This window comes from Myxine glutinosa, chromosome 11, assembly GCF_964187855.1.
Source record: "Myxine glutinosa chromosome 11, kmMyxGlut1.1, whole genome shotgun sequence".
NCBI classification, from domain to species: domain Eukaryota; kingdom Metazoa; phylum Chordata; class Myxini; order Myxiniformes; family Myxinidae; genus Myxine; species Myxine glutinosa.
The window spans coordinates 110374515-110399583 of NC_136271.1; the positions used below are offsets into that span (position 1 = coordinate 110374515).

Genomic DNA, 25069 nt, shown 5'->3' on the forward strand with positions numbered 1-25069 from the left:
AAGCTTGCGCAAAAACACCCGCGACCTTGAGCGGAATGATGGCCTGCGCAAGGCCGGCAGACCCGGCAGGTATTGTACCGGCCGGGCGAGAAGATCGCGCCTCGCGAGTGGATCCCACTCCGGCTGCAATCTTCCGGGCATCGTCGGCAGGTTGGGCCTCAGCAGGAGCATATAAATCGTAATACCCACTGTCAGAGGACGTTCCCACGCCGGCTGCAGTTTGCCGGTCGTTCGGGCAGCCCGTGGAGGATCCTCGTGACAAGCGCATAGTTGGCTCATCTGCAGTTTCATATGCCGGAGTGAGTGCGTGTAAGTCGTAAGAGCCGCCGCCAGATGGCGCTCGAGTCACGCGAGAAGGATCACTGCCATCTGCAGTTTCATATGCCAGAGTGAGTGCATGTAATTCGTAAGAGCCGCCGTCAAATGGCGCTCGAGTCACGTGCTGCGTTTGCCGCACATCAAGAGGAGTTTCCAAAGCAGGAGCATGTCGCTTGTTTGAAGGAGGCGTTCGAACGCCAGTCAAGGTCGGTCGCTCCGCGGCCGGTCGCATTCGCGCCATTTGTTTCGGCGGCCCGGTGTATCTCACCAAGGTCGTGCGTGCAGCCAGAGACCCGCGAGAAGGAGGTCTGCTCATCAAAGCCGAGTGAGGCGCCCCATCCGGTGCTCGATCTGTTGGCTCAGCGATAAGCCCATTCAAGGTCGCGCGGGTGCGCGTGCCCCATGCGGCCTTCCTACAGACCTTTGCAAAATGGCCCTTGGTGGAGCACAGATGGCATATGGCCTCCCGAGCCGGGCATTCAGATCGAGGGTGCTGCCGATTCCCACAAAAATAACACTTCGCGTACCGGTCAGGCCGTCGCCGGGCAGCAGCAGTTAGGCCGGAAGCGGAGTCTGCTTCAGGAGCACCCAGAGTCTCGGCCGTGGTGGTCGGGTCCTCCCCCATATCCTCGGCGGTAACCCTCTCCGGTCGCGTGAGCTGAGAAGTCCCCGCCACGACTCGTGGGTGGTCATAAGCGGTGGATTGTTCACGGGCATCTGTAAAGACACGTGCCAGCCGTAGTGCCTCCGTAAATGTCAGCTCCGCGGTCTCCAAGAGTCGGAGCCTCAAGACTCCAGAATTAATTCCGGAGACGAAAGAATCTCGGAGAAGGTCATCCTGGAGTTGCTCATGGGTCCGAACCTCTTGGACGCAGTCCGCCAATAGGTAACGCAGCTCCTGCGCGTAGCGATCGATCGATTCCGATGGTTGTTGTCGCCGCTGGGAGAGTTGATGCCGGCCGTGCACGGCGCTCCGTGTCTTTACGTATAGTCGCTTTAGCTCAGCCAGAGCCGTAGCGTACGTCTCAAATCGAGCAATGCTCCGGTAAACGCTGTGATGGACCTTCGACTGTAACATGTACAGCTTCACAGCGGCGGTGGGCTCTGTTTCGTGAGCGGCGAAGTAATTCTCCAGCGTTTTGAGCCAGTGGGTGAACTCCGATCCCGACCCCTCGGCTTGAGCGTCGGCACCGAGAATCGGTACCATGATCATCTTGTGTTCAGTCATTTCGTCGATCTAAATGATTTTAAATGTCGTGAAAATCAAGCACAGACACGACTTGACCCTTGGGTAGGTTTAATATCATTTAGATCTGAAGTAACATCCTGTAAAAATACATTCATGCAACAGACATTAGAATCAGAGTATTACATGGGCAATGTCCAATATCATTAGGTAAAACAAAACAAGCGCAGCATATAGGGGCGTACATACCATTCAAACTACAGGACTATTTCACAGTAAGTGCCACTGGAGTGTCCGTGCGCCCCGGTTGTCCCGGGTCTTATAGACGCCCCTTTTAGTGGGATAAGCGAGCACTCCCTGGGTTCACCTTCGGTATAATTTCACTACACAATCTTTTTAATATCAGGCGCAAGTGTAAACGCTATGATAATTAAATACGTGTTCACAAGAAATCACTACAACCTCGACATACAATTTACACAATACATATTAATCGATCACTCCCAGGGAAAAAACCCAGGCAGTCTATAATTACAAGACCCGATCGAGGCCTGAAGGTCAATTATCTGGTTTTACCTGGGGTCAATTTTGTTATCCAAACATAGCCCTCAAACTTTCTCTGGATGAAAGAGAGGCCATGCGAAGACTGGTTGCACTTGTTCCTGCAGGGACCAAATGCACAAACAAACTAGAACAGCACTCGGTAGAGAGCATACCTCCGCCAGGTGAAGAGTTTACGTTTTGTATCCCAGGGTAGACCAGAAAATTACAATACAGAATCACATTTAATCAAAATCATCTGTCCACAACTTTTTGAGACATCCTACTATATATCGTTTTTGGCCCTATCTCCCAATCATGAAGAATCACTTTAAAAATACTAGTAGCCGGATCCGACTCCGGATCTTCACCAAAATCTAACCATTTCGTCCTTGTCACATACGCTACCTCTCTGCCAAATCTCGTCCGAATCCGTCCATAACATTTTGAGATATCTTGTTCACACACAAACAAACACACACATAGACAGAAAGGGGTGAAAACATAACCTTCATCCACGTTTGGTGGCGGAGGAAGTAACAAGCTTTCTTCTTTATTAATGAGTATTGCTATCAGTGGTAATCATATATATTTACACCATTGCTGAAGGTACTTGCTGTTTGTCTCAAACCATATAGGCAGAGAGTGACCTTTTCTATGACTATGAAAGATTATCCATGGAGTGTCCATTTATGAGAAAAAACACTCTTAAGATGCCAAGTCTTGGTACTCATCTGCATAACCGACCTCTCCGATGTTTTGGAAAACCCTCTCTTCCTTTTTTCAGAAGACTCTACATTGTGTTTCACAATATCCCCGTCTAACTTTGCACTCAGCAGCTGTGACACTTTCTGCTGGTCTGGGAATGATTGAATGCTGGTCTGATAAATAGAACCTATCCTTCAATCCTGGATGATGTCAATCTCACCCTGCTACTCCAGAAGAATCATCAAATGCACCCACATATTTTGGTTCATTGTCTGCCATTGTAAGAGGTTCAGTCTCTTGAACGTCATGCTCTCACTATCAACCAATACCTCTCCTATGCCTACCATATACCAAAGCTCACTTCTAAAGCGAGCTACAGACTGGACATTTTCTGTCATTCAAACAAAATCAGTACTCAGCTCAAAAGACCTTTGGCTAAAGCTCTATGTCTATGGAGTACTACTCTCCATAATGAAGGTCAGGTACCCCAGCATCAAATCTGCCTCTATTATTGATCTGGAGCTCTCAACATTGTTATCATCTGCTGTGATGTGGCACAAGGTCTGTTGCTCTCACATCGCAGGCAGGTGTGAGGCTTGTGTTTTTTCACCACCGCTGCTCTGGTCTAGCTCCCTCTACACTCTTAGCCCTCCAACACACCCCAGTAACTCGAAGATGCATGCATTCTTCCATTAATCTCCTTCTAGTTAAACCTCCGAACCCCAGGCAGACTGCATACCTCAACTCTTTTGTTCCTTGCCTTTCTCATCTCTGGAATCACCTTGTTGAAGCTGTTACATTCAATCCTTCCTGCCAGGGCTTCACACAGGTGGTGCACCAGCATCGAGTTCTTATTAACACTTGGCCTCACTTGAGAACAGTTTTGTAATGGATATCCTCATTTCTGGGAGGAAAAATGGATGGGGGTGATGCACCCAATTTAGCTGGACTTTTCACCAGATGATGAGGGAACATTATCACTCTTTTAACTAATTCTTGCTTCCAAATCCTTGTATAATCACAATTCAAGAATTTCTGACAGAGTTCAGAATACCCAAGTTAGCAGTTCATTGGATTTCCACTGAGGGTCTGGAGAAGATAAAGGTGATGGCAAAATGGCTTGCACATGTTTATCTTCTGAGGTGTCATATTCACAATCGCCATGCCCTCTCTACAAGTCCTCCATTTAGAGTAAAGTTACCAATGCGACTGTTAAAAGGATCATAAAATATCGAAAAGTTTGAGCCCATAGGCGTCACGGGTCGTGTGAAGATCACAATATATATAGGCCTCAGCGATCGAGGCAGCGGTCTGTTGTCTATATGCAATCCAAATAACTGAGACATTCTTTCAAGCAGGGCTTTTACTGTGGAGGTTACGCAGGTCCTTGCTATTATTTCCAACTATTTTCTCTTAAACGACTCAACCAGGGACCATAAAACCCATGTAATTGTAAAGGTCTTTGTCCGAGGACTTCCGGGAATCTCGCTCTCCGGGAATCTCACGAGATTGTGAAAGAAAACATCCATTATGTACTTTTAACGATGTGTATATATGCATAGAAAGAATCTATTTGGTTTTGGGTCGTTTATTGGTACAATTAGGCTGCTCATGGTCACTTGAGAATTGCAATTCCACTGGGTTCTCTGCATATCTCACGGGATTGTGAGTTGGACAGGCGACCATGATGGCCCATGACATGTCGGAGTTGTTTTGATCGTGGTTTTGTGAAGTCGGTGATAGCATGATAGCGGAGGGGAAAGTGTTGCATATCCTGCTGTTTCGATGAGGTAATGAAATATATAACGATCGATGTGGGAATCCTGTTTGCTTTTATGATCGGAAGTAGGTTGAGGAGGGTAGGATAGAGTTGGGATGGGGAGGGGTGGGGTGGTGGGAGAGCAAGGATGGCAAATAATTGGGACATTGAGGTTAGGGGGGAGGAGGGCAAGGTTTGGTGAGGAATTTTGGCTGGGGGGGGGGGGGGGGGGGTAGGTTGTGGACTTGAGGGAGTTTGTGAGGTGTGGGGCTTGTGGAGTTGTGGGGGGTTAAAGGCTTGGGGTTTGTGAGGGGGGGAGGAGGAGAGTTGAGCACTTGAAGTCACATTTTGCATTGAGCGGATGTTCCGCAGGTCCCTTCTAGTTATTATTACTATTATTATTATTATTATTATTATTAATATTATTATTTACAACTCCACATTGGGATTGTGTTCAAGTCGGCATTTCAACAAGATGCAACAGTGAATGGAATGGAGACTACTACCACAAGTTTTTGTACTTACACTTTGGGCTGGCAGGAGAGCCTAAGGATATCCACATTCGCCTCTTAAGTTGTCTTGTCTAGGTTTGAATCCTGTCCCGACTGGTGACTACAAACTGTCATGCTGGTGTTTTGCAGGCAGGGTGAGGTATCGATGTGTTACATTGATTTGCCGTCTCTGCGATAGACATTAAACTGGGTGTTCCATCTTACTGGCTAGTTGATGGACGTTAAAGATCCCACAGCATCTTCCATGATGAGGTGGCGAGTTGTAGCCAGCACCCTTAATAAATCCCAAATTCCTTGACTGATGGCTGGGAATGCAATGGCAAACCACCCAGCATAACCTTTGCCAATAAACTGCTTTTGCAGCACCAACACTGTAATAAAATATGGTGCAGCTCAGCACATAAACTTCCACTTTCCCGAAAGTGAACAAAAACGAGCTTAGGAAAAAACATTTCCCATCCACTGCAGATGGTAGCCACATCCACTACTTAAAGAATACTGCACTATAGAAGGCAGATTTCTTTGCTCGGATCACAAAGTTGGTGTTGTGTACCACTCGAAGTGTAGTGAAGAAGTTGGAGGTGACATTGAATGGTGTGACATGAATAAAGTGGCACTATGTCTACGCTGTAGATGATGGGGTGACAGAACTTCTGGGATGGCCCTCATTCTTTGAAAATATCCCACAGTTTTAATTTTATTTATTTATTTATATAGGTTAAAAACTCTTAGAAGAACTCGACAACAGAGGGTGAGGCAATGCATCAATTGTGGGGTAGAGGGAAACAGGCACCGAAAGGCAAAGGGCAGAAAGACGGGACACACAGGACTACCATGCAATTGGGATGCAGACAGACTCAATGCTCTTAAAGTAATCTCAATGTTTCAAAAGTTAATAAAATTGTGAGGGTTCTTTCTCGATGCCTTGATTAGAAGTAAGTGTCTGTTGTGACCGAGCTGTGGCCTTGTATGGTCATACTTATGGTGGTGTTAGGTTGTACAGTATTACTACTTCCTGCAATGCCCATCAGATATACGTATTACTACTTTCTGTAATGCCCAGCACTTCGTACAGATGTTCCTAACTGTGCCCTTTACCCCTGTGGCTTTGTCAACAGAATGTGCAGGTACATCGCAGCCCGGACGAGGCTCTCTTCACAGCACCAACCCATGACTAGGCCTTAATGACTCGCACGACAGTGAGTGATCTTCCTTGTGTGTGGATACCCAGTTGTACAAGCATCAACTCAGGAAGACAGGATGGGAAATATCAGTGTGGGATGAGTGGGTTGGATCGGGGTTGTGTTCAAAATGTTTAATGAGGGCTTACAATCAGCAATGATGTTTGGTTTTAACCTCTTGTTTTAATTTTGTTTCAAAATGTTCATAATCTTTTGTTTACCTGCATTTTTTTTTCAATCGAGCATGACAATGCATGCACATTTATGCAAATCATGTTTATGATTTTGTTTGCTGCGAAATGAAATTAGCAGCTTGGATTTGAGAACTTGCTGTTTTTACCTCGTTCTAGTAGTAGAATAAGGCGCAGCCAACCTTGATTACATAGGGCTGAGAATTAGTGCCGCTGGTATAGTGTGCAGAACGAAGTATACACTTAAAAATAACAAAAACACTCACTAACCCGAAGTGGAAACCATCAGTTAGTTTCCCAACAAAAACTGCAACCGGCCTTTTCCCAGTTTGTAAATACAGAGGCAGCCGCCTCAAATTCAGCTCCTATTTATGTGCCTCACATAAATGGACTTCCATTGGGCCTTATTTTCACTGGACTTTCAAATGGTGCTTCATCTTTGACCACTTTTATAAGAGCAGAGCTTTCCCATCTTTTCGTTTACAACACTAATTTCACCACAGAGCTTCTACTACCCACACAACCAATCCAATTAACAAAGGTCGCACTCACAAATGTTTGATTGACATCCAGGTTTACATAGACCTTTCACGATGACAAGTCAGGCACTCGCTCACTGAAAAGGCTTACATTGTGCAGAGCATGCCACTGCTCTGTGGTTTAAAAATGGCCGTTATTCACGTGGTTCAATATCTCTATGGATTGCTCATACTGGGATCATCTTCTGGGATCAACATGCAACAACACACAACAGGCATTTTAAGGCCATTTTCCCTGCGAGAGCGGGGGTTAGCCTTGCGGCCCCCATGACAATGTTCTCCATCTTGCCCTATTTTCTGCATCTCCCCTTGTAAACCCCCTTGCCCGCATTTCTTCTTCCACCATCTTTAGCCAAGTCTTTCTCGGTCTTCCCCGTCCTCTACTTCCTTCTACATTCATTTCCATCATTCTTCTCAACCAGTCACTTTCATCCTTCCTCAACACATGACCAAACCATCTCAAACTGTTTCTCTTCACAGCATCCATCACAGGCTCTATTCCCACTACTCAATAATCTTTGTCTCTGTGATGATGGGGCTGACGGGATTGCCGAGATGCATGCACACTCTCCTCTAAGCCGTCTAGCCTGGGTTTGAATCCTAACCCAGATATAAACTGTTATCCTGGTGTTTCACAGGCAGGGTGATTCATCGGCGTGTGTGCCGTCCCTCAGACGGTGGGACGTTAAACTGGATGTCCCGTCTGCTGGCATTAGTTTATGGACGTTAAAGATGTCATGGTGTCCTTCGCGAAGAGAAGGCTTGGTATCCTCGGCGCCATGAAAAAAAAAATCCAAATTCCTGCCCTGACTTCCTGAGTCGGAGTGGCGACCTGACCAGTATTGTAACCCGAGCCAAAGAAAAATGCTTCATTAAAACCGACGCTCTGTATAGAGCATGGTTTTATAATCTGATCTGATTTTTGACTATGGATGTGCAGACATTGGACGATTTCAGATTTAAATCTAAATAGTTATAAAGCATTATGACGGTGATTTAACACATGATTCTAGAGAGCACTTCTGTATCGCAAGTGCATTGTGCTGAACTGAGAAAAAAAGCACAACCACACCAATGTTTACAATTACTGCTAATCATAATATATTGTACATAGGGATTAAAATAATTTGAAAGGAAATTATTTATTATTGCTTCCTTGTTTTAAGCAATCCATGTTGTAACCTGTGCCTTGTTCCACCATGGTAACCTAAAATAACATCTAATATATGAATGTAACATGTTCCTCCAACAGCCTCTCCCCCCCATTCCCCCTAGATGCTACACATTGTAATTGTTTCCCCCTAATGGATAATATATTGCAATCTGTGCGATTTAGATCCTGCCAGATGATTATGAAATTGTTCACACATTTAAAACTACCATTTGGAGATGTGATTAAAACAAGATGAAAGTTTCTGGTTGCTCTTTACTCTCATTTGTTCTCAATCTGTTTTGAATATATACGAGGTCTGACAAAGTTCCAGGACTGATGTTTTTTTTTTTGATAGGTGGCAGCACTAGCTTGGGTTTCATAATTGGATGGGCATCGTAATCTTCCTGTCAGAGATAGGTTAACGTTGTATCAGTCAGTTGTGTTTTGTAGCCACACTGGAGTTTTGTTAAAATTGTAAGTGTTGCAGTCATGTTCTGAAGATGAACGACAAATTTATGCAATAGAGATTTTTTTATGGAACAGAGAATTTTTGGTAAAACGAAACGAAAGTGGCACATACATTTTTGACAAGTTGAAGCTGTTGTATGGGGAAGACCACACACAATTGGTATGTTTACAATTAAATTGTATTTTGCTTTAATCCTGGAACTTTATTGTCGTAGCTCATAGGTATGAAACTTTAACAGGATATTTCAGTGAAGTACAAGGTCCTGCACATTGGCGCTTGTTCCTTTATAAAAAGAGAGCAAGTAAAGATAAATGCATGAAAATGATTATCTGAATGGAAAATGATGTTTGTTCTTTTGTAAACAGAGTTGAGGCTCGTGGAAGAGCTACAACACAGAATGGATAAGAACGCAACATAACAAAAGGAACAGCAGGAGAAGGAGGGGGAAATGCCAACAGCGGGGCCAAATCTAGTTCAGAAATAGAAACGATATCATTTGATTTATCCAGGCAGGACAGGATTATAGATTCATTGTAGAAAGTCCTGCAGTCCAGGCCCTGTGAAGGAGAACCCAGTGAAGAGGTCCTGGTTGATAGATTCGATGAGAGCAGCATTGCAGAAAGACAACTGTGGTTTCTCAGCCAGGAAGTCCTGGTCAAAGTTGCTGCAGTCACTCTGTGACACCTGCAGGGCAAGAGGGTGATACTTTGTTGTTGTAGTTGTTGAAGTCCCATATTATGCAACAAGGACCCACCTCATCATGCTCTTATCTTTTGGGCCAAAACCTTTGTAGGCCATCTTATTCTATCATAAATCCTGTGCTCATTTGGAACCTCTGGCCTACTTCTTACTATTGTGTTCCTAAATGATAACTTCCTAGTAATTTAATTGGAGGTGCACAGACTAATGAAGTCCATCCTACATGCACTGCATTCATTGCCAACAATGTGTGCTTATTTTTAATGCACAACACCAGTGTGGGTGTGTGATGGTCGTAAAGAATACATAGAGCACTCAGGCGTTTATTATAGACTGAACTAGAACGGCACTCTTTAGAGCGCATACCTCCAACAGCCTAAACAGTTTGTTTTGTATCCCACTGATAGGCCGGATCTGGATCCGGACCTGAACCAAAATCGAATCGGCTTGTTCTTGTCACCTAACCAACTCATCCACCTAGTTTTGTCATAAGTCATCCACAACGTTTTGAAATATCGTGTTATATATCGTTTTTGGCCCAATCACTCAATGGTGAAGTATTACTTGTTTTTTTTAAAACTCTCGTATCTGGATCCGTATTTGGACCTTCACCAAAATTGAATTTATTTGTCCTTCACACACACCCAACCTGTCAACCATGTTTCATCCGAATCCGTCCACAACTCTTTTAGATAAACTGTTCACAGATAGATAAACAGAGAGGGGTGAAAACATAACCTCCGTCCACCTTAGTTGGTGGTGGTAAAGATGTGGATGCACAAAAACAATATAACCACAAAATGTCAAAAGAGCACAGAGATAATAGATTATTTTATGCTACAACAGAATCTTCCTCGAAGCCTTAAGCCAAATCAATGTGGCCTGGCCACGAGTATGGATGATTCTTTCTCCAGTTCCATGTGTTAATAGTAAGGGCATTTTATGAGATATTTCACAAATCTGTTAAATAAATTGTTACCAAAAAATTTCTTCACCAATATGTTTGTAAAGGTGTGTAATAACATGTGTTAAAATGTTGAAGTTCAACTCCCGTGGGAAACCCAGAAAAAAAGCTGTTGAATTCGGGTACCGAAAAATTATTTTCGAGAATTTTTATTTTTTTTAATCGGCCCTTAAGTAACTTATGAGGGGTCAAATAAGGGTTTTTCATGATTCTGAGTTGATTGTTAACATTTATATTTTCACTTTTACATTTACACACAAAGTAGCTTTTATTTCACATACATATATAATACTCAAGAGTTATTTCTCATTCACAATGTCAGAAGTTTCAACAGTCATTGTCTATGTCTTCTTCAGACTCAACAACATCATGACTGCAGTTTCTGCATGTAATGCCATTACAGACTCCACAGGCCGAGATGCACGTGACCCCATTCTTCTTGCAGCTGCATCGCCGGTTGCTGCAATCTCCCTGACAATTACAGCTCGTGAACTGCAATAGCTCCTCAGGAGCCGTGGGGTCCAGTGTTGGAACTGGCTCATACCCATGCACACCTATTGTCCATCCATAGTCACTGGGGTTCAGAGACATGCTCTGTAGAAGGATCCAGTCCCGGGTCTGCAGGTAGGCACGGAGTGAATGTTGTGCAGCTGCACCCTCTGTTGGAGGTAGAGTCTCTGGTTTGATCACTCCTGCCGCTGCCTTCCTTGAGAACATGTTGTACCGAATTTCACCCAATGTAGTCACTATAGCGACCCCAGCGCGCCGTATGCACTCTTTCAGAGTGGTGAAGATGGTGTTGAGGTCATTAGGGTCTCCTTCAATAACTGGGAGGAACTCGATCTGTGTGCTCTGCTTTGCATCATTAGCATGGATTCTCTTCATCCAGCCATTCCAGTTGGAGTGTGGGAACTCAGGATCGTTGGCTTTGATCACCCACCCCGCTGCCCAGAGTGTGTCACCTGGAGTGAGGAGTGGCTGATCATGAGCCAGGGAGGAGGAAAGCTCAGCGAGGGGGAGAAACATGATCGCGTTCGTTCCTATCTGTTTCCTGTTCATAAATGGAATAATCTTTACTTCAGTTCCTCTCAGGATCTTAGCTTTGTCGAGTGCCTTCAACTTCACCCGGGGGAAAGCTGCTGTTGTCTGTGGATCTGGCAAAGGTGGTGCCGGAGAGGTGACTTCGATCCAACCCATTGAGTGAAAGGGAGTGTTTCCGTGAATAGAGACAATGTTTAAATCTATATTGTCTCCAACAAACTGAGTGACTGCATTGTTTGTTTCCCCAACCTCCATAAAGACCACCTGATCATTACTTGACAATTCACTTTCACTGGCTGGCACTTTGGCTGTCATCACTGATTGATCCTCAAGCGCAGCATCAACCGCAACCTCATCATTGATCTGTTCATCGGTTTCCTCCACAATGGTGTCAAGAGTGCCAGAAGTATCTGGAACATCATCTCCACTCCTACTATTAAGGAAGCAGTATTTGTAGTTTTGTGTCTCCGTGTAAGACTCAGTGTATCCCAGCCGGTGGAACTTGTTGAGCATCCATTTTGTCCCAAATCTATGATCAAGTTGTATGGCAAGCCCCATTTGGTATGGCAATACTCCAGACCGAGGTCGACAGGCCTTAATAAAATTCTGCCCCCAAACGGCAACTCTTTCATCTGTCTTGACAATCGGTCTCAAGAACATCTGAAGGCTTGCAGGAACAAGTGTCAGCTGACTATCGATGTCAGTCATACTGTGTGTGGTGGGGTATGACTTTGGACCTAAATCAATCAAGGCAATATCATTGGATATGAACTTGAGTGCCGTCTTTATGATCTGAGTCTTCTCATCTCCATGGTCAAGATTAGCATGATGCGCTCGCAGAATATTGTCGGTGCCATCTTTGAGACAGAGTACATCTGCCCTTCTTTCCTGTGTTGTGAAATACAAGGTGTCTTCGTATTTCTCTAGAAGTTTTATCTTTAGCCAATGCTTTGAATAAGAAAGGCTCTTCTCTGGTGACTGATCAAGTCGTTGATCCCTTCCAGGCGTCCAGTGACTTCAGTGCCCCAGTCATCCCCGCGACTCCGTGCTGTCTTCAGCAAGCTTGCCTTCAGTGTATCTGCAGTCAAATTATCTGGCACTCTGTATTTCTTTCTAGCTTGTGCTGGATTATTTTTGTAGAGCTGGGCTGGTTGGTTGCAAAGAATGCATACATCCTTATACAGGAGGTCAACTGACTGTGATCTTCTAGAACTGCAGCCAGTTGATGAACTGAACTCACAAGTAGTGCGTCTTCTCTTCAACTTTGATGACTCTTTCTCTGCCTTTGATGCTTGAGCTGACTTATTGGTGGTTGCAACAAAGTTGTTGTACAGATAATTTTTACACTTCTGGTGGTACCTCAGTTTTCCTTCCTTTTGAGCCTCCTTCATACGTTCCACAACAGTAACATTTTCGACAGTTTCTGCTTGTTTCAATAAAGTTGAGTATCCCTTTGGAGTTGCCTGTATGAGCCTTTCAGCTGGTGTATCCGAGCGTGCACAGATGAAGCAATTGAGCACAGGTGGAGTAACGTCTTCATCCATATTGCTAGACTCCATGTCCTGCAAAGTAGAAAATGAGATATATTTAGATATTATTTTTCCACAAAGGAGTGTCTGTGGTGAAATATAAATGTTAACAATCAACTCAGAATCATGAAAAACCCTTATTTGACCCCTCATAAGTTACTTAAGGGCCGATTAAAAAAAATAAAAATTCTCGAAAATAATTTTTCGGTACCCGAATTCAACAGCTTTTTTTCTGGGTTTCCCACGGGAGTTGACCTTCAACATTTTAACACATGTTATTACACACCTTTACAAACATATTGGTGAAGAAATTTTTTGGTAACAATTTAGTTAACAGATTTTCATATGTTTCCCTTACTATAAGGAAGCATTGAAAAGAGCTGATATTCCTCCAAGCTGTAAGCCAAAGCGAGGCAATATGGCTGCCAGTAAGAATTAGTCTACCAATTGACACTAATAGGCGCGAGACGTCTACCAAATGTGAATGTTGAGGACACGAAGCTTTGTGCAGTTGTGCTTTGTGAAGCTCAGCGCGTTATGATGAAAACCTGCCCCGGCCATACAAGAAGAGTCCCATGATAGTCGAAGGAGACAGAGTTGTACGTGTGAAGCCTGTGGTGTGCTAATGCAAGATTCCATAACAGAAATATTTTGATGCTGTGGTTCTGTTTTTATTTCATGCTTGGGGCTCGTTTGTTCTCCAAGTTTGAGAAGTCATGAAGAAAATAAGTCAAGAAGAAAAGAAAGGTCCCAGACCGTAACAGCGATGTCATGCCTGCAAAGGTGCTGGTTAGTTCCAGTCCTCAAATTTGATAGGTTGTATGTGAGAGTTCCACATTTTTCCCAAGTGTACAGTATGGCTGACAAAGCTTCTCGCAGAGGTAATGTTGTACCATGGGGGTCATGCTGCAGCGATATGTTTTCCTTTTTGAGAAGGAGAATGTAGGATCAACTATCCATTTGTTGGAAAGTCTCGTCTTAAAGTTTACTGCAACTCCGAACCGCTTTTGCATCCCTCATGTATTTTCAAAGGATAGCTGCTGCACCGCAGACCAATATTTGGTTTGGAACACATCCAAGGGAAAGGCCACAGGCTAAATTTCCACAGTGACTGACAATCCTTCGCCAAGTCCAAATGTATGTATCCATCCAAAGTGACAGTGCTTTGTAATGATGTTCACCTGCCATGCTCACCTTGTCTTTATGTCGCACCTGCATGTGATGACAACAGCCCTACCTACATGCATGCATAACACCAGTGACTCCGAAAAATGGTTGGCCAGACACCATCCTCTCTGCTCTGAGATGCTTTCTAAAGGTGAGGATACTTGTTCCTTGAATCTTGTTTAACAGTTTGTGTTAATTTCCCCACACACGTGAAGCACAATGGAATGATTTGCGATAAATACCACCTTTGTCAATCAATCAATATGTCCCCGTCACTTATGACGATGGGTGACACTGTAGCCATACAGTCACGTGAAAAAGTAAGTACACCCCATGTAAAGTTTTGACTTTTTCAACATATTTCAACATACAGCTATTTGATCTTCATTTCAACAATGTTGATAGACAAAGGTGATATACAGACTTGGCATTTAATATGGAATTTTTTTTGTGGGGGAGAACTTACTTTTCAAGATGTCTTAGAACCAAAAGTTCATTGGAATTATGTTGAAATTATTCTAGATTTTGTTAATGTGACCTTTAAAAGAAACAAAAACCACATTTGACATTTCGAAACAAATAAATTGATCCTTGAAAGTGATGTAAACTGATATCGAACTCAATTCATGGACAGTACTGTGTTAAACTTCTGTACGTTTTCCAGAAGTATCTCTTTATTTTGCACATTAGGCAAAAATTTTTTTAACAAAAACAAAAGTTAAATTACGACTGAGATTACAGACATTAAAATTACAGTTCAGTACTTCGTGTAACCCCCACGAGCATTCAGGAGAGCACGTACACGTTGAGGCATGCTGTTCACAAGATTTGCCAAGGTTTGGACAGGAATCGCTTGCCATGCAGTGACAATAGCCTGCTGCAATTCACGCACAGAGGTCGGCTGCTGGTCCAAGTGGTCGATTTGACACGTTAATTCTGCCCACAAGTTCTCTATCGGATTCATATCCGGGGACATGGCAGGCCACTCCATATGCTCTACACCACGGTCAGCAAGAACGTGTTGGATCATGCGAGCACGATGAGGCCGTGCATTGTCAACTTGGAAGACAAAGTTTCCTCGAAAGCCTGCACAAGCAAATGGAAGCAATATTTCTTCCAGAATGGCCTTGGACTTGAACTGGTTCAGGTTTCCATTCAGAACAACCAGGTCAGTTTTGCCCCCTGCATGAAAAGCAGCCCAAACGGTCACCCCACCACCTCCAGCTTGGACTCTTGGCACTATACAATCTTTGTTATAGGCTTCATGCACTTGTCTGCGCACTCGGACGCGGCCATCTTGACGATAGACCAGAAATCTAGACTCGTCACTGAAGATCACGTGATTCCAGTGTCCTGGCTGCCATTGACGGTGCTCTCTGGCCCACTGCAATCGGCGCTGACGGTGTTGTCTGGTCAGGCGTGGCTTTCTCAGGGGACGCCTGGCACGATAGCCTGCTTGAACCAGTCGTTGGTTGACTAGCCTTCTGGATACAGGCACATTTGTCAGTTGCTGCCACTCAGCCCTAAGCCGATTAGCTGACTTGGTACGGCCATTGCGGACTAACCGGTGCAGCTGGCGATCATCCCTCCTTGTGGTTCTGTGGGGACGCCCTGGCCTCGGTATTGGAGTAGGGACACCCCTCTGAGCATTTCGTTTCAGGATATTTGACACCTGACCTTGAGTGATGCCATACTGCCGAGCAATAGCACGCTGTTTCATGCCGTAATTTCGTAAAGCCACGACTCAATGACAAACAGCATTGTCGAGTTGACGGACCATCTCCAGAGGAAGTGGCAATAACTTTTGGAGACGTGCAGCAGTTGTTTTCCACTAATACAGAACGCAACAACCCTTGTATACCCGACTGTGAAGCCAATCATCAAATGCACCTGTCCGTACATTTTGCCATGCCACCTGTGATATAATCCTGTTGTTGACTTCTTGCTGCGACAGACAATCAGTGACATGGTTCTTTTAACAAATAAATCACCAAAGTGTAAAAGAAACTCACCAGATTGATATACTGAGTTAAGAAAGTAAACCCAAGTCAAGAAACAAAAAATATTCCATATTAAATGCCAAGTTTGTAATATAACAAATATCATGAAACATTTACATTTTGTAGTCCATTGTATAATTTAAATAAACATAAATGCTAATTTTGCATGTGGAAAAAGTAAGTACACCCCTACATTTATCACTACTTCAAATACCTAAAATTAGAATCAGGTGCACCAGCTCAGGTGCAAATGATGAGAACATCATTAGAGAGGATCTTGGAGGAACCTGTCTTATTTAAACCTCAGATATTTAGTTTGGTTTGCTCTTTGTTGTTGAAGTGTGCGGCCTTACCATGCCTAGATCAAAAGCGCTCTCTGAGGCCTTCAAAAAGAAGGCTATAGATGCCTACGAGGCTGGGAAGGGATTTAAAAAGATCTCCAAACAATTTGAAATCAATCATTCGACTGTCCGGAAGATCATCTACAAGTGGAGAAGATTCCAAACAACTGCCAACTTGTTCAGGCCAGGCCGCCCCAGCAACTTCAGCCCGAGAGCAGACTGCAAGATGCTGAAAGAAGTCTCTAAGAACCCCAGAATGTCATCACGGGACATACAGGTAGCTCTTGCCACTGTTGATGTCAAAGTGCGCGAGTCTACCATTAGAAAGAGGCTGCACAAATTTGATCTGCATGGGAGGTGTGCCAGGAGGAAACCTTTGCTGTCCAGAAAGAACATCAGGGCACGATAAAGCTTGCCAATGAACACCGAGGCAAAGACCAGCACTTCTGGAACAATGTGCGCTGGACAGATGAGTCAAAGGTAGAGCTATTTAGCCACAGTACCAGAAGACATGTTTGGCGAAAACCAAAGATGGCATTTGACCACAAGAACCTGATACCAACTGTAAAGCATGGTGGTGGAAATATTATGGTTTGGGGCAGCTTTGCTGCATCAGCGCCTGGGCAGCTCACCATCATAGAATCCACTATGAATTCTTCATTGTACCAGAGGGTGCTTGAGGATAATGTGAGGCCATCTGTTGGAAAGTTGAAGCTCAACCGAAGGTGGACCTTGCAACATGACAATGACCCTAAACATACCAGTAAATCCACCAAGGAATGGCTGAAAAGAAAGAAATGGAGTGTTCTGGAATGGCCAAGTCAAAGCCCGGATCTAAATCCCATCGAGATGTTGTGGGGGGGATTTGAAACGAGCTGTGCATGCAGGAAACCCCTCAAACATCGCACAGCTGAAAGAATTCTGCATGGAGGAGTGGGCAAAAATTTCTCCCAGTCGATTTCAGAGACTGGTAGACAGTTAGAAGAAAAGAAACGCCTACTTGAGGTTGTTTCTGCCAAAGGGGGCAATACCACCTATTAGAGCCAAGGGTGTACTTACTTTTTCCACATGCGAAATTAGCATTTATGTTTATTTAAATTATACAATGGACTACAAAATGTAAATGTTTCATGATATTTGTTATATTATATCACCTTTATCTTTCAATATTGTTGAAATGAAGATCAAATAGCTGTATGTTGAAAAAGTCAAAACTTTACATGGGGTGTACTTACTTTTGTCACATGACTATGTGCTGTTTCTCACGCTGTGGGCCGCCCTCACAGCAACAGCAGCCTGCCGCCTTTGTAAGGTCATGGATAATTGAAGTTGTGCAAGAGGGAGAGATTATTGCACTGAGGTAAGTATTCATGATTGCCATGCCGGTGTTTCACATGCAGGGTGATTCATCAATGTGTTTGCAGTCCATCAGATGGACATTAAACCAGACGTCCTGTCTGCCGGCATTAGTTGGTAAACATCGGTGTACTTTGCGAAGAAGAAGTAAAGCTGCAGCTACGTGGCTCACACAGTCCCAACTTAGGAGCATCCCACATCTGTGGTCCAGTATTCCAAAATGGAAGAGTGAACTCACCATGGTTGGTTTGAAAGGAGGTGACATTTTCCTCTGCTCCACATCCGACCAGACTATGTTCTTGAAAAATTCTTGCGCTCGGATGTCGCCCACAGCACCCAACCGCTTGGTATGATCAAGGTTGAACAACTGTGGGGGACATTGTGTGCATGACAACAATTCACTCGAAATGATCAGCCCTGCAACCACAATGTATCACAGAAAGTAACAAGAATGACTGCACTATGATATATATATCATATATATGATATTTGGGTAAAAAAAAAAAAAAATTGCGGTCCTTATTTGGGGTAAAAAATTTGCCGCAAAAAGTGTAAAATATTTTTGAAAAATATCAATATTTAGAGGTTGCCCAAGGCCCTTGAAATTCTACCATGTACATGTATAGGGGAAGTTGCATAGAACAACAGTTTAGCGTTCATGTCTTTCTTATTTTTAACTTACAGAAGCCATACTCATGCCAAGTGAAGGCATTAAGTGTTGCAAATTAAATTTTGTTCATTTTTGATGCACTTTATTATAGATCAACTGTATCCAAAGATATGCGTTGCATGTTCAAGAATCCTCTGCAGACCCTGCCATCGGAGAAACCGGGATTCCAGCTTCTTGATCGAGTCTTGCTTGTGTCGAACTGGAATATTCGCCTTTTGCCAAAATGCGAGGATTTTCTCAATTGTTGGTGTTGCTGCCCTCTGACAGGATGCTTGTTTTCACAGTGGAGAAACAGGAAGTATCCCAGAGCTTGTCTGTTGGATGGAAGTTTAGACCCTCTGATGTCCTCAATGTACAAATCTAGAAGGTACACTTTCACGTGATTTCTATTCGCAACTGCCATCATTTGATGTCACAAAACAATCCGTGGAAGAAAGAAGAAGTATTTGAACAAGACAAATAAGAAAGATGTGAATGAAAAACTGTTGCACTGGGTAATGTTGCACTATCCGTGTATGTCATATACTCATCAAAACTTGGCATAGTAAAAGCATAATTAAACAAATAAAAACCTTAATGCATCAATAATCTGTCAAGCTTAAGTGATGTTACTTGACATACACGAATAGTGCAACATTACCGTTGCACTGTACAGCTTACCCCTATACATGTATTATACACGTACATGGTAAAACTTCCAAGGCCTTGGGCGACCTCTAAATATTGATATTTTTCAAAAATATTTTTCACAGAGTGTTTTGGTGTCAAATGGAACCTTTTGGCAGGGCCAGACCTTAAACTTTAAAAAGTCAAAAAATAAAGACCACCCTAATACATATAATATATATAAATATATATATATATATACAGTGGGGAGAACAAGTATTTGATACACTGCCGATTTTGCAGGTTTTCCCACTTACAAAGCACGTCAAGGTCTGTAATTTTTATCATAGGTACACTTCAACTGTGGAAGACGGAATCTAAAACAAAAATCCTGAAAATCACATTGTATGATTTTTAAGTAATTAATTTGCATTTTATTGCATGAAATAAGTATTTGATACATCAGAAAAACAGAACTTAATATTTGGTACAGAAACCTTTGTTTGCAATTACAGAGATCAGACGTTTCCTGTAGTTCTTAACCAGGTTTGCACACACTGCAGCAGGGATTTTGGCCCACTCCTCCATACAGATCTTCACCAGATCCTTCAGGTTTCGGGGCTGTCGCTGCGCAACACAGACTTTCAGCTCCCTCCAAAGATTTTCTATTGGGTTCAGGTCTGGAGACTGGCTAGGCCACTCCAGGACCTTGAGATGCTTCGTACGGAGCCACTCCTTAGTTGCCCTGGCTGTGTGTTTCGGGTCGTTGTCATGCTGGAAGACCCAGCCACGCCCCATCTTCAATGCTCTTATTGAGGGAAGGGGATTGTTGGCCAAGATCTCGCGATACATGGCCCCATCCATCCTCCCCTCAATACGGTGTAGTCGTCCTGTCCCCTTTGCAGAAAAGCATCCCCAAAGAATGATGTTTCCACCTCCATGCTTCACGGTTGGGATGGTGTTCTTGGGGTTGTACTCATCCTTCTTCTTCCTCCAAACACGGCGAGTGGAGTTTAAACCAAAAAGCTCTATTTTGGTCTCATCAGACCACATGACCTTCTCCCATTCCTCCTCTGGATCATCCAGATGGTCATTGGCAAACTTCAGACGGGCCTGGACATGCGCTAGCTTGAGCAGAGGGACCTTGCGTGCGCTGCAGGATTTTAATCCATGACGGCGTAGTGTGTTACTTATGGTTTTCTTTGATACTGTGGTCCCAGCTCTCTTCAGGTCATTGACCAGGTCCTGCCGTGTAGTTCTGGGCTGATCCCTCACCTTTCTCATGATCATTGAGGCTCCACGAGGTGAGATCTTGCATGGAGCCCCAGACCGAGGGAGATTGACTGTCATCTTGAACTTCTTCCATTTTCTAATAATTGCGCCAACAGTTGTTGCCTTCTCACCAAGCTGCTTGCCTATTGTCCTGTAGCCCATCCCAGCCTTGTGCAAGTCTACAAATTTGTCCCTGATGTCCTTAGACAGCTCTCTGGTCTTGCCCATTGTGGAGAGGTTGGAGTCTGATTGAGTGTGGACAGGTCTGGAGACGGCTTTGCGGTCGGTCTTTGTGGTCGGAGACGGTCTGGAGACGTCTTTTATGCAGATAACGAGTTCAAACAGGTGCAGTTAATACAGGTAATGAGTGGAGAATGGGAGGGCTTCTTAAAGAAAAAACTAACAGGTCTGTGAGAGCCGGAATTCTTACTGGTTGGTAGGTGATCAAATACTTATTTCATGCAATAAAATGCAAATTAATTACTTAAAAATCATACAATGTGATTTTCAGGATTTTTGTTTTAGATTCCGTCTTCCACAGTTGAAGTGTACCTATGATAAAAATTACAGACCTTTAAGTGCTTTGTAAGTGGGAAAACCTGCAAAATCGGCAGTGTATCAAATACTTGTTCTCCCCACTGTATATACAGTCACGTGAAAAAGTAAGTACACCCCATGTAAAGTTTTGACTTTTTCAACATATTTCAACATACAGCTATTTGATCTTCATTTCAACAATATTGATAGATAAAGGTGATATAATATAACAAATATCATGAAACATTTACATTTTGTAGTCCATTGTATCTATCTATAATTCCAGTAATCTCTGTATGTCTGTGACCGCTGTTTCTCGACAACCACGGGTCCGATATACTTGAAACTTGCCAGGTATATTGCTGGGGACCCGAGGATGTGCCTTTTCAAGGTTTCATATTAATCGGACAAGTAGTTACCGAGCTATGTCCAAAAAACGATTCAACCAATCAGAGAGCAGCGAGCTATCACGTGTGCCTAACGTGGCGAACAGACTCTGCCTCGGACGGCACATTTGAGAGCGTATTCATTTATTTCACGTTGGCAAACTATGTTGGCGTTAAACTATGTTTTAAAACTAATTAAAACTAATTTGCGATTCTTTCGCTTTCCTGCGCGTTTGTGCACGCTATGGCGATTTCTTTACCAAACTCCGCAAGCCGTTCGCTTTGGACCAAACCATTTCATGTAAATAGAGGGGGGGGATTGTCACTGTACTCGCAAGCCGTTCGCTTTGGACCAAACCATTTCATGTAAATAGAGGGGGGGGGGGGGGATTGTCACCGTACTCGCAAGCCGTTCGCTTTGGACCAAACCATTTCATGTAAATAGAGGGGGGGGATATAATTTTAGATATATATATATATAGTACGGGCATGCCCTAGTAATTTAAATAAACATAAATGCAAATTTTGCAAGTGGAAAAAGTAAGTACACTCTTGGCTCTATTAGGCGGTATTGCCCCCTTACTTTTTCACGTGACTGTATGTATATATATATATATATATATATTATATGTATTAGGGTGGTCTTTATTTTCGATCAGCAACACGGACAACCGTGCATCCACTGACCTTTCTCAAGAGTAAAGAAAAACAATTCTACACCCTCCCTTTTATCGAGGGAAAAGGGGGTGGGACATTATTACTTGCTTAAAACAAATAGAAGTATTACTTGCTTCAAGTGATGGTGGTAATTTAAATCGATTAAGCAAAACGGATATATTGTAAACGTAAAAGTAATGGCTTGAGATACTGACTCGACTGTGAAAGTGTCAGAAAAAGGGGGTGGGGCTAAGTGTGGAGATGCATATCAAGTAACAATGTACATCAAAGTGACAGTAAACGAGGTACTAATTTATATGCTTGGTAATACCGTTTTTCTGATACGTTTCTGCATGAGGGACAAATGCTCGTGGTAAATGAAGCACCTCCTCTGTGAGAGATACAACAGATTCCTCCACATGCCATGCCTCCAAAATCCCCCTTTTTTTTTTCTTTTTTCTTTTTTTTTGTATACAAGATCGAGGCTCGTGAAAGAGCGAACATTAATCACACAGAAAGACAAACCGACACATAAAACGTATAACATCGGGAGCGGTTGACAAGATGGGGAGAGAGGGGGAAGGACACAAACACAACATTTGAGAGCAGGGACCGAGAGACATGGAGACATCGAGAGATCTGAGAGAGGGCGAGGGCTTTGGGGGGGGGGGGCATGGGAAGGGGGCGGTGGGAGAGGTATAAAACATATGGACACTGCCAGGACTTCCAGGAAAGAAGTTGGAATTTCAAACAAGGTGGATCTGGGGTGAATTAGCGGGGGTAGAAAAGATCAAGGTTTTGGATGGGGGAAGATAAGAGATGGTGGTGAACAGCTGTTTTAAAGACCTGGAGGGAGGAGTGGGATTGAAGGGAGTGAGGGAGTTTGTTCCAGAGGCGGGAGAAAAGAGGAATGAAAGAGTGAAGGTGAGCAGAGAGCCGAGATTTTGGCAGTTTAACCATCAGAGGCTTGCTGGCAGATCTTGTGCGACCTGTAGGAATATTTGGGGGACAGAGCACAGAGAGAGCTGGGGGTGCAAGGCCGGAGAGGAGTCGGTAGAAGACAGAAAGACCACCTACCTGCCTGCGGTGAGTGAGTGAAAGGCCCTCAGAGATAGCTTCATCGCGGGAGATTCCAATAATTCTGAAAGCTTTGGTTTCAACAGCGTGAAGCCGAGCTAGGTGTGAGGCAGGAGCACCGGCCCATAGGGGAGAACAGTATTCCATTGAGCTGCGGATGAAAGCCTTGTATGTGGTGAGGAGCTCAGGTGTGCCGAGGAAGGACTTCGCACGACGGAGGATGCCCAGTCGGCGACTGGCTTTGGAGGCCAGCTTGGAAATGTGGTTTTCCCAAGAAAGATCATGGCAGATAGTGAGACCCAAAATCTTGAGCGACAGAACTTCTTGGAGAGGATTGTTGAGAAAGTAGATGGGAGGGTTGTCCAGTCGATCTTTTCGGAGAGACATAGTAAGAGTGTGAGATTTGTCAGGATTGAAAGACATGTTCCACTTGTTTGACCAGTCTGTGATTTTGTCCAGGTCTTCAGAGAGTGAGGAGGCAGCAGACTGCCGATCTGAGGGAAGAGGAATGGAGCGGCAGAGAGTGGAGTCATCAGCAAAGAGATAGAGAGGATTTTCGAGAGAGTCAGAGAGATCATTGATGAAGACCAGAAAAAGCATGGGGCCCAGAACACTGCCTTGGGGAACTCCAGCCTGAACAGGAAGAGGAGATGAGAGAAACCCATTCAGGGCCACACGTTGACGACGACTAGAGAGGAAGTCCGCCAGCCATGCGTGGAGATTTCCATGGATACCAAAGGAGGAGAGTTTGGTGAGCAGAACGGGGTGCCAGACCGTGTCGAAGGCACGTGATATGTCGAGGGAGACAGCTCTAATTTCCTGTTTGGCATTGAGGACCTCCATCCATTGTTGAGACAGCAGAAGCAGCATGTCCAGAGTAGAGTGACCTGGTCTGAAACCAAATTGATGATCAGAGATCAAGCCATTGGAGAAGAGGAAAGATTTCATATCCGAAGCAATGATGGATTCCATGACTTTGCTGATAATTGGGAGAAGGCTGATTGGTCTGTAGTTGCTAGGATCTGTTTTTGCACCTTTTTTGTGCAAAGCGGTGATGTTGGCTGATTTCCAAGCAGATGGCAGTTGACCTTGAGCAAAAGAGAGGGTGAAGAGAACAGAGAGAGGGTGAGATAGAGCAGCAGAGCAGGATTTTAGGACCCGTGGGCTGATGCCGTCGGGTCCAGTTGCAGAATCAGAGTCGAGGGTTGACAGAAACTTTTCCACCTTGTCAGGAGGAAAGGACACGGAGTCCAGGAGCAGCAGGGTACGACTGGGTATGGTGGGTACAGAGAGGGATGGGTTTGGGACACAAGATTTAGAGGCAAACACAGAGTTGAGGCATTCAGCTTTTTCACGTGCGGAGTCAGCTGTGTAGCCGTTTGAGGTAAGGGAGGGGATGGAGGGGGAACAAACACCAGAAACAGATTTGACCAGACGCCACCAGGATTTGGAAGAGGGAGACAGATAAGAGAGTTCGGTCTTGAGAACGGAGAGATATTGTTTCCTGGCTCTCCTGAGGGTGGACACACACTTGTTTCGGGCTTTGTGAAAGGAAATGAGATTTCCTTCCGTTGGATTTGCTTTCCAGGAGACGAAGGCAAGTTGTTTCTGGGCAACAGCCTCACCACAAGATTCCGTGTACCATGGACGGGAGGAAGGGTATGACAACTGAAGACGAGATGGGATAAATCTGTGCATGAGAGAGAGCAATTTACTTTGGAAGAATTCCCAGGATGAGTTGATGTCAGAGGTGGTAGAGATGGGAGACCAGTCCAGATGATTGATGGCTGCTTGAAGACCGTGCCAGTTGGCCTGAGTGAAATGCCAGACTCGTCGACGCTGAGCAGGCTCCCTGAGGATGGTCAGAGAGATGTCCACTTTAACAAGGACATGATCAGATGATCCGATCGGAGCAGAAGAAGAGCAGCAGACATTTTCAGGGAAGTTAGTCATAACCAAGTCCAGAAGAGAAGATGTTCCGTTGACTGAGATCCGGGTCGGGAAATTGACAGATTGTGTCAGTCCCAGTGAGTCGCAGAAGTCCTTTGCTGAGGAGCCATGGCTGGTGAGAGAGGTACCCACACCCAGCCAACTGGCATGATGACAGTTGAAATCACCACATATGAGGAAGAGAGAGTTGGGATGAGTAGATAGAAGTTGGTCCATATCATCAGACAGCGAGATGTAGATGGAGTCATCACTGTTTGGTGG

At 44.2% G+C, this 25069-nt stretch overlaps 2 protein-coding genes across 6 annotated transcripts in view; one reads left to right on the plus strand and one right to left on the minus strand.

The window, feature by feature from the left end:
- The window catches only part of LOC137436992 (6-phosphofructo-2-kinase/fructose-2,6-bisphosphatase 4), a 182287-nt gene that overhangs the window by 149879 nt on the left and 7339 nt on the right, over positions 1 to 25069 (plus strand). For 3 of the 5 annotated variants that reach the window (XM_068131271.2, XM_068131270.2, XM_068131272.2), the window contains exon 14: positions 6142 to 8348. In XM_068131271.2, the coding sequence (XP_067987372.1) occupies positions 6142 to 6201 (60 nt within the window). In that variant the 3' untranslated portion in view covers positions 6202 to 8348. Of the gene's footprint in view, positions 1 to 6141; positions 8349 to 14020; positions 14108 to 25069 lie in introns of those variants that run through there. The other 2 variants (XR_013625026.1, XR_013625025.1) reach the window with 1 other exon arrangement.
- The window catches only part of LOC137436993 (protein kinase C delta type-like), a 79242-nt gene continuing 62887 nt past the window's right edge, over positions 8715 to 25069 (minus strand). The window contains exons 13-14 of the mRNA XM_068131274.2: positions 17892 to 18020; positions 8715 to 9240 (exon numbers count right to left, since the gene is read on the minus strand). Of these exons, the coding sequence (XP_067987375.2) occupies positions 9085 to 9240; positions 17892 to 18020 (285 nt within the window). The 3' untranslated portion in view covers positions 8715 to 9084. The remainder of the gene's footprint in view (positions 9241 to 17891; positions 18021 to 25069) is intronic.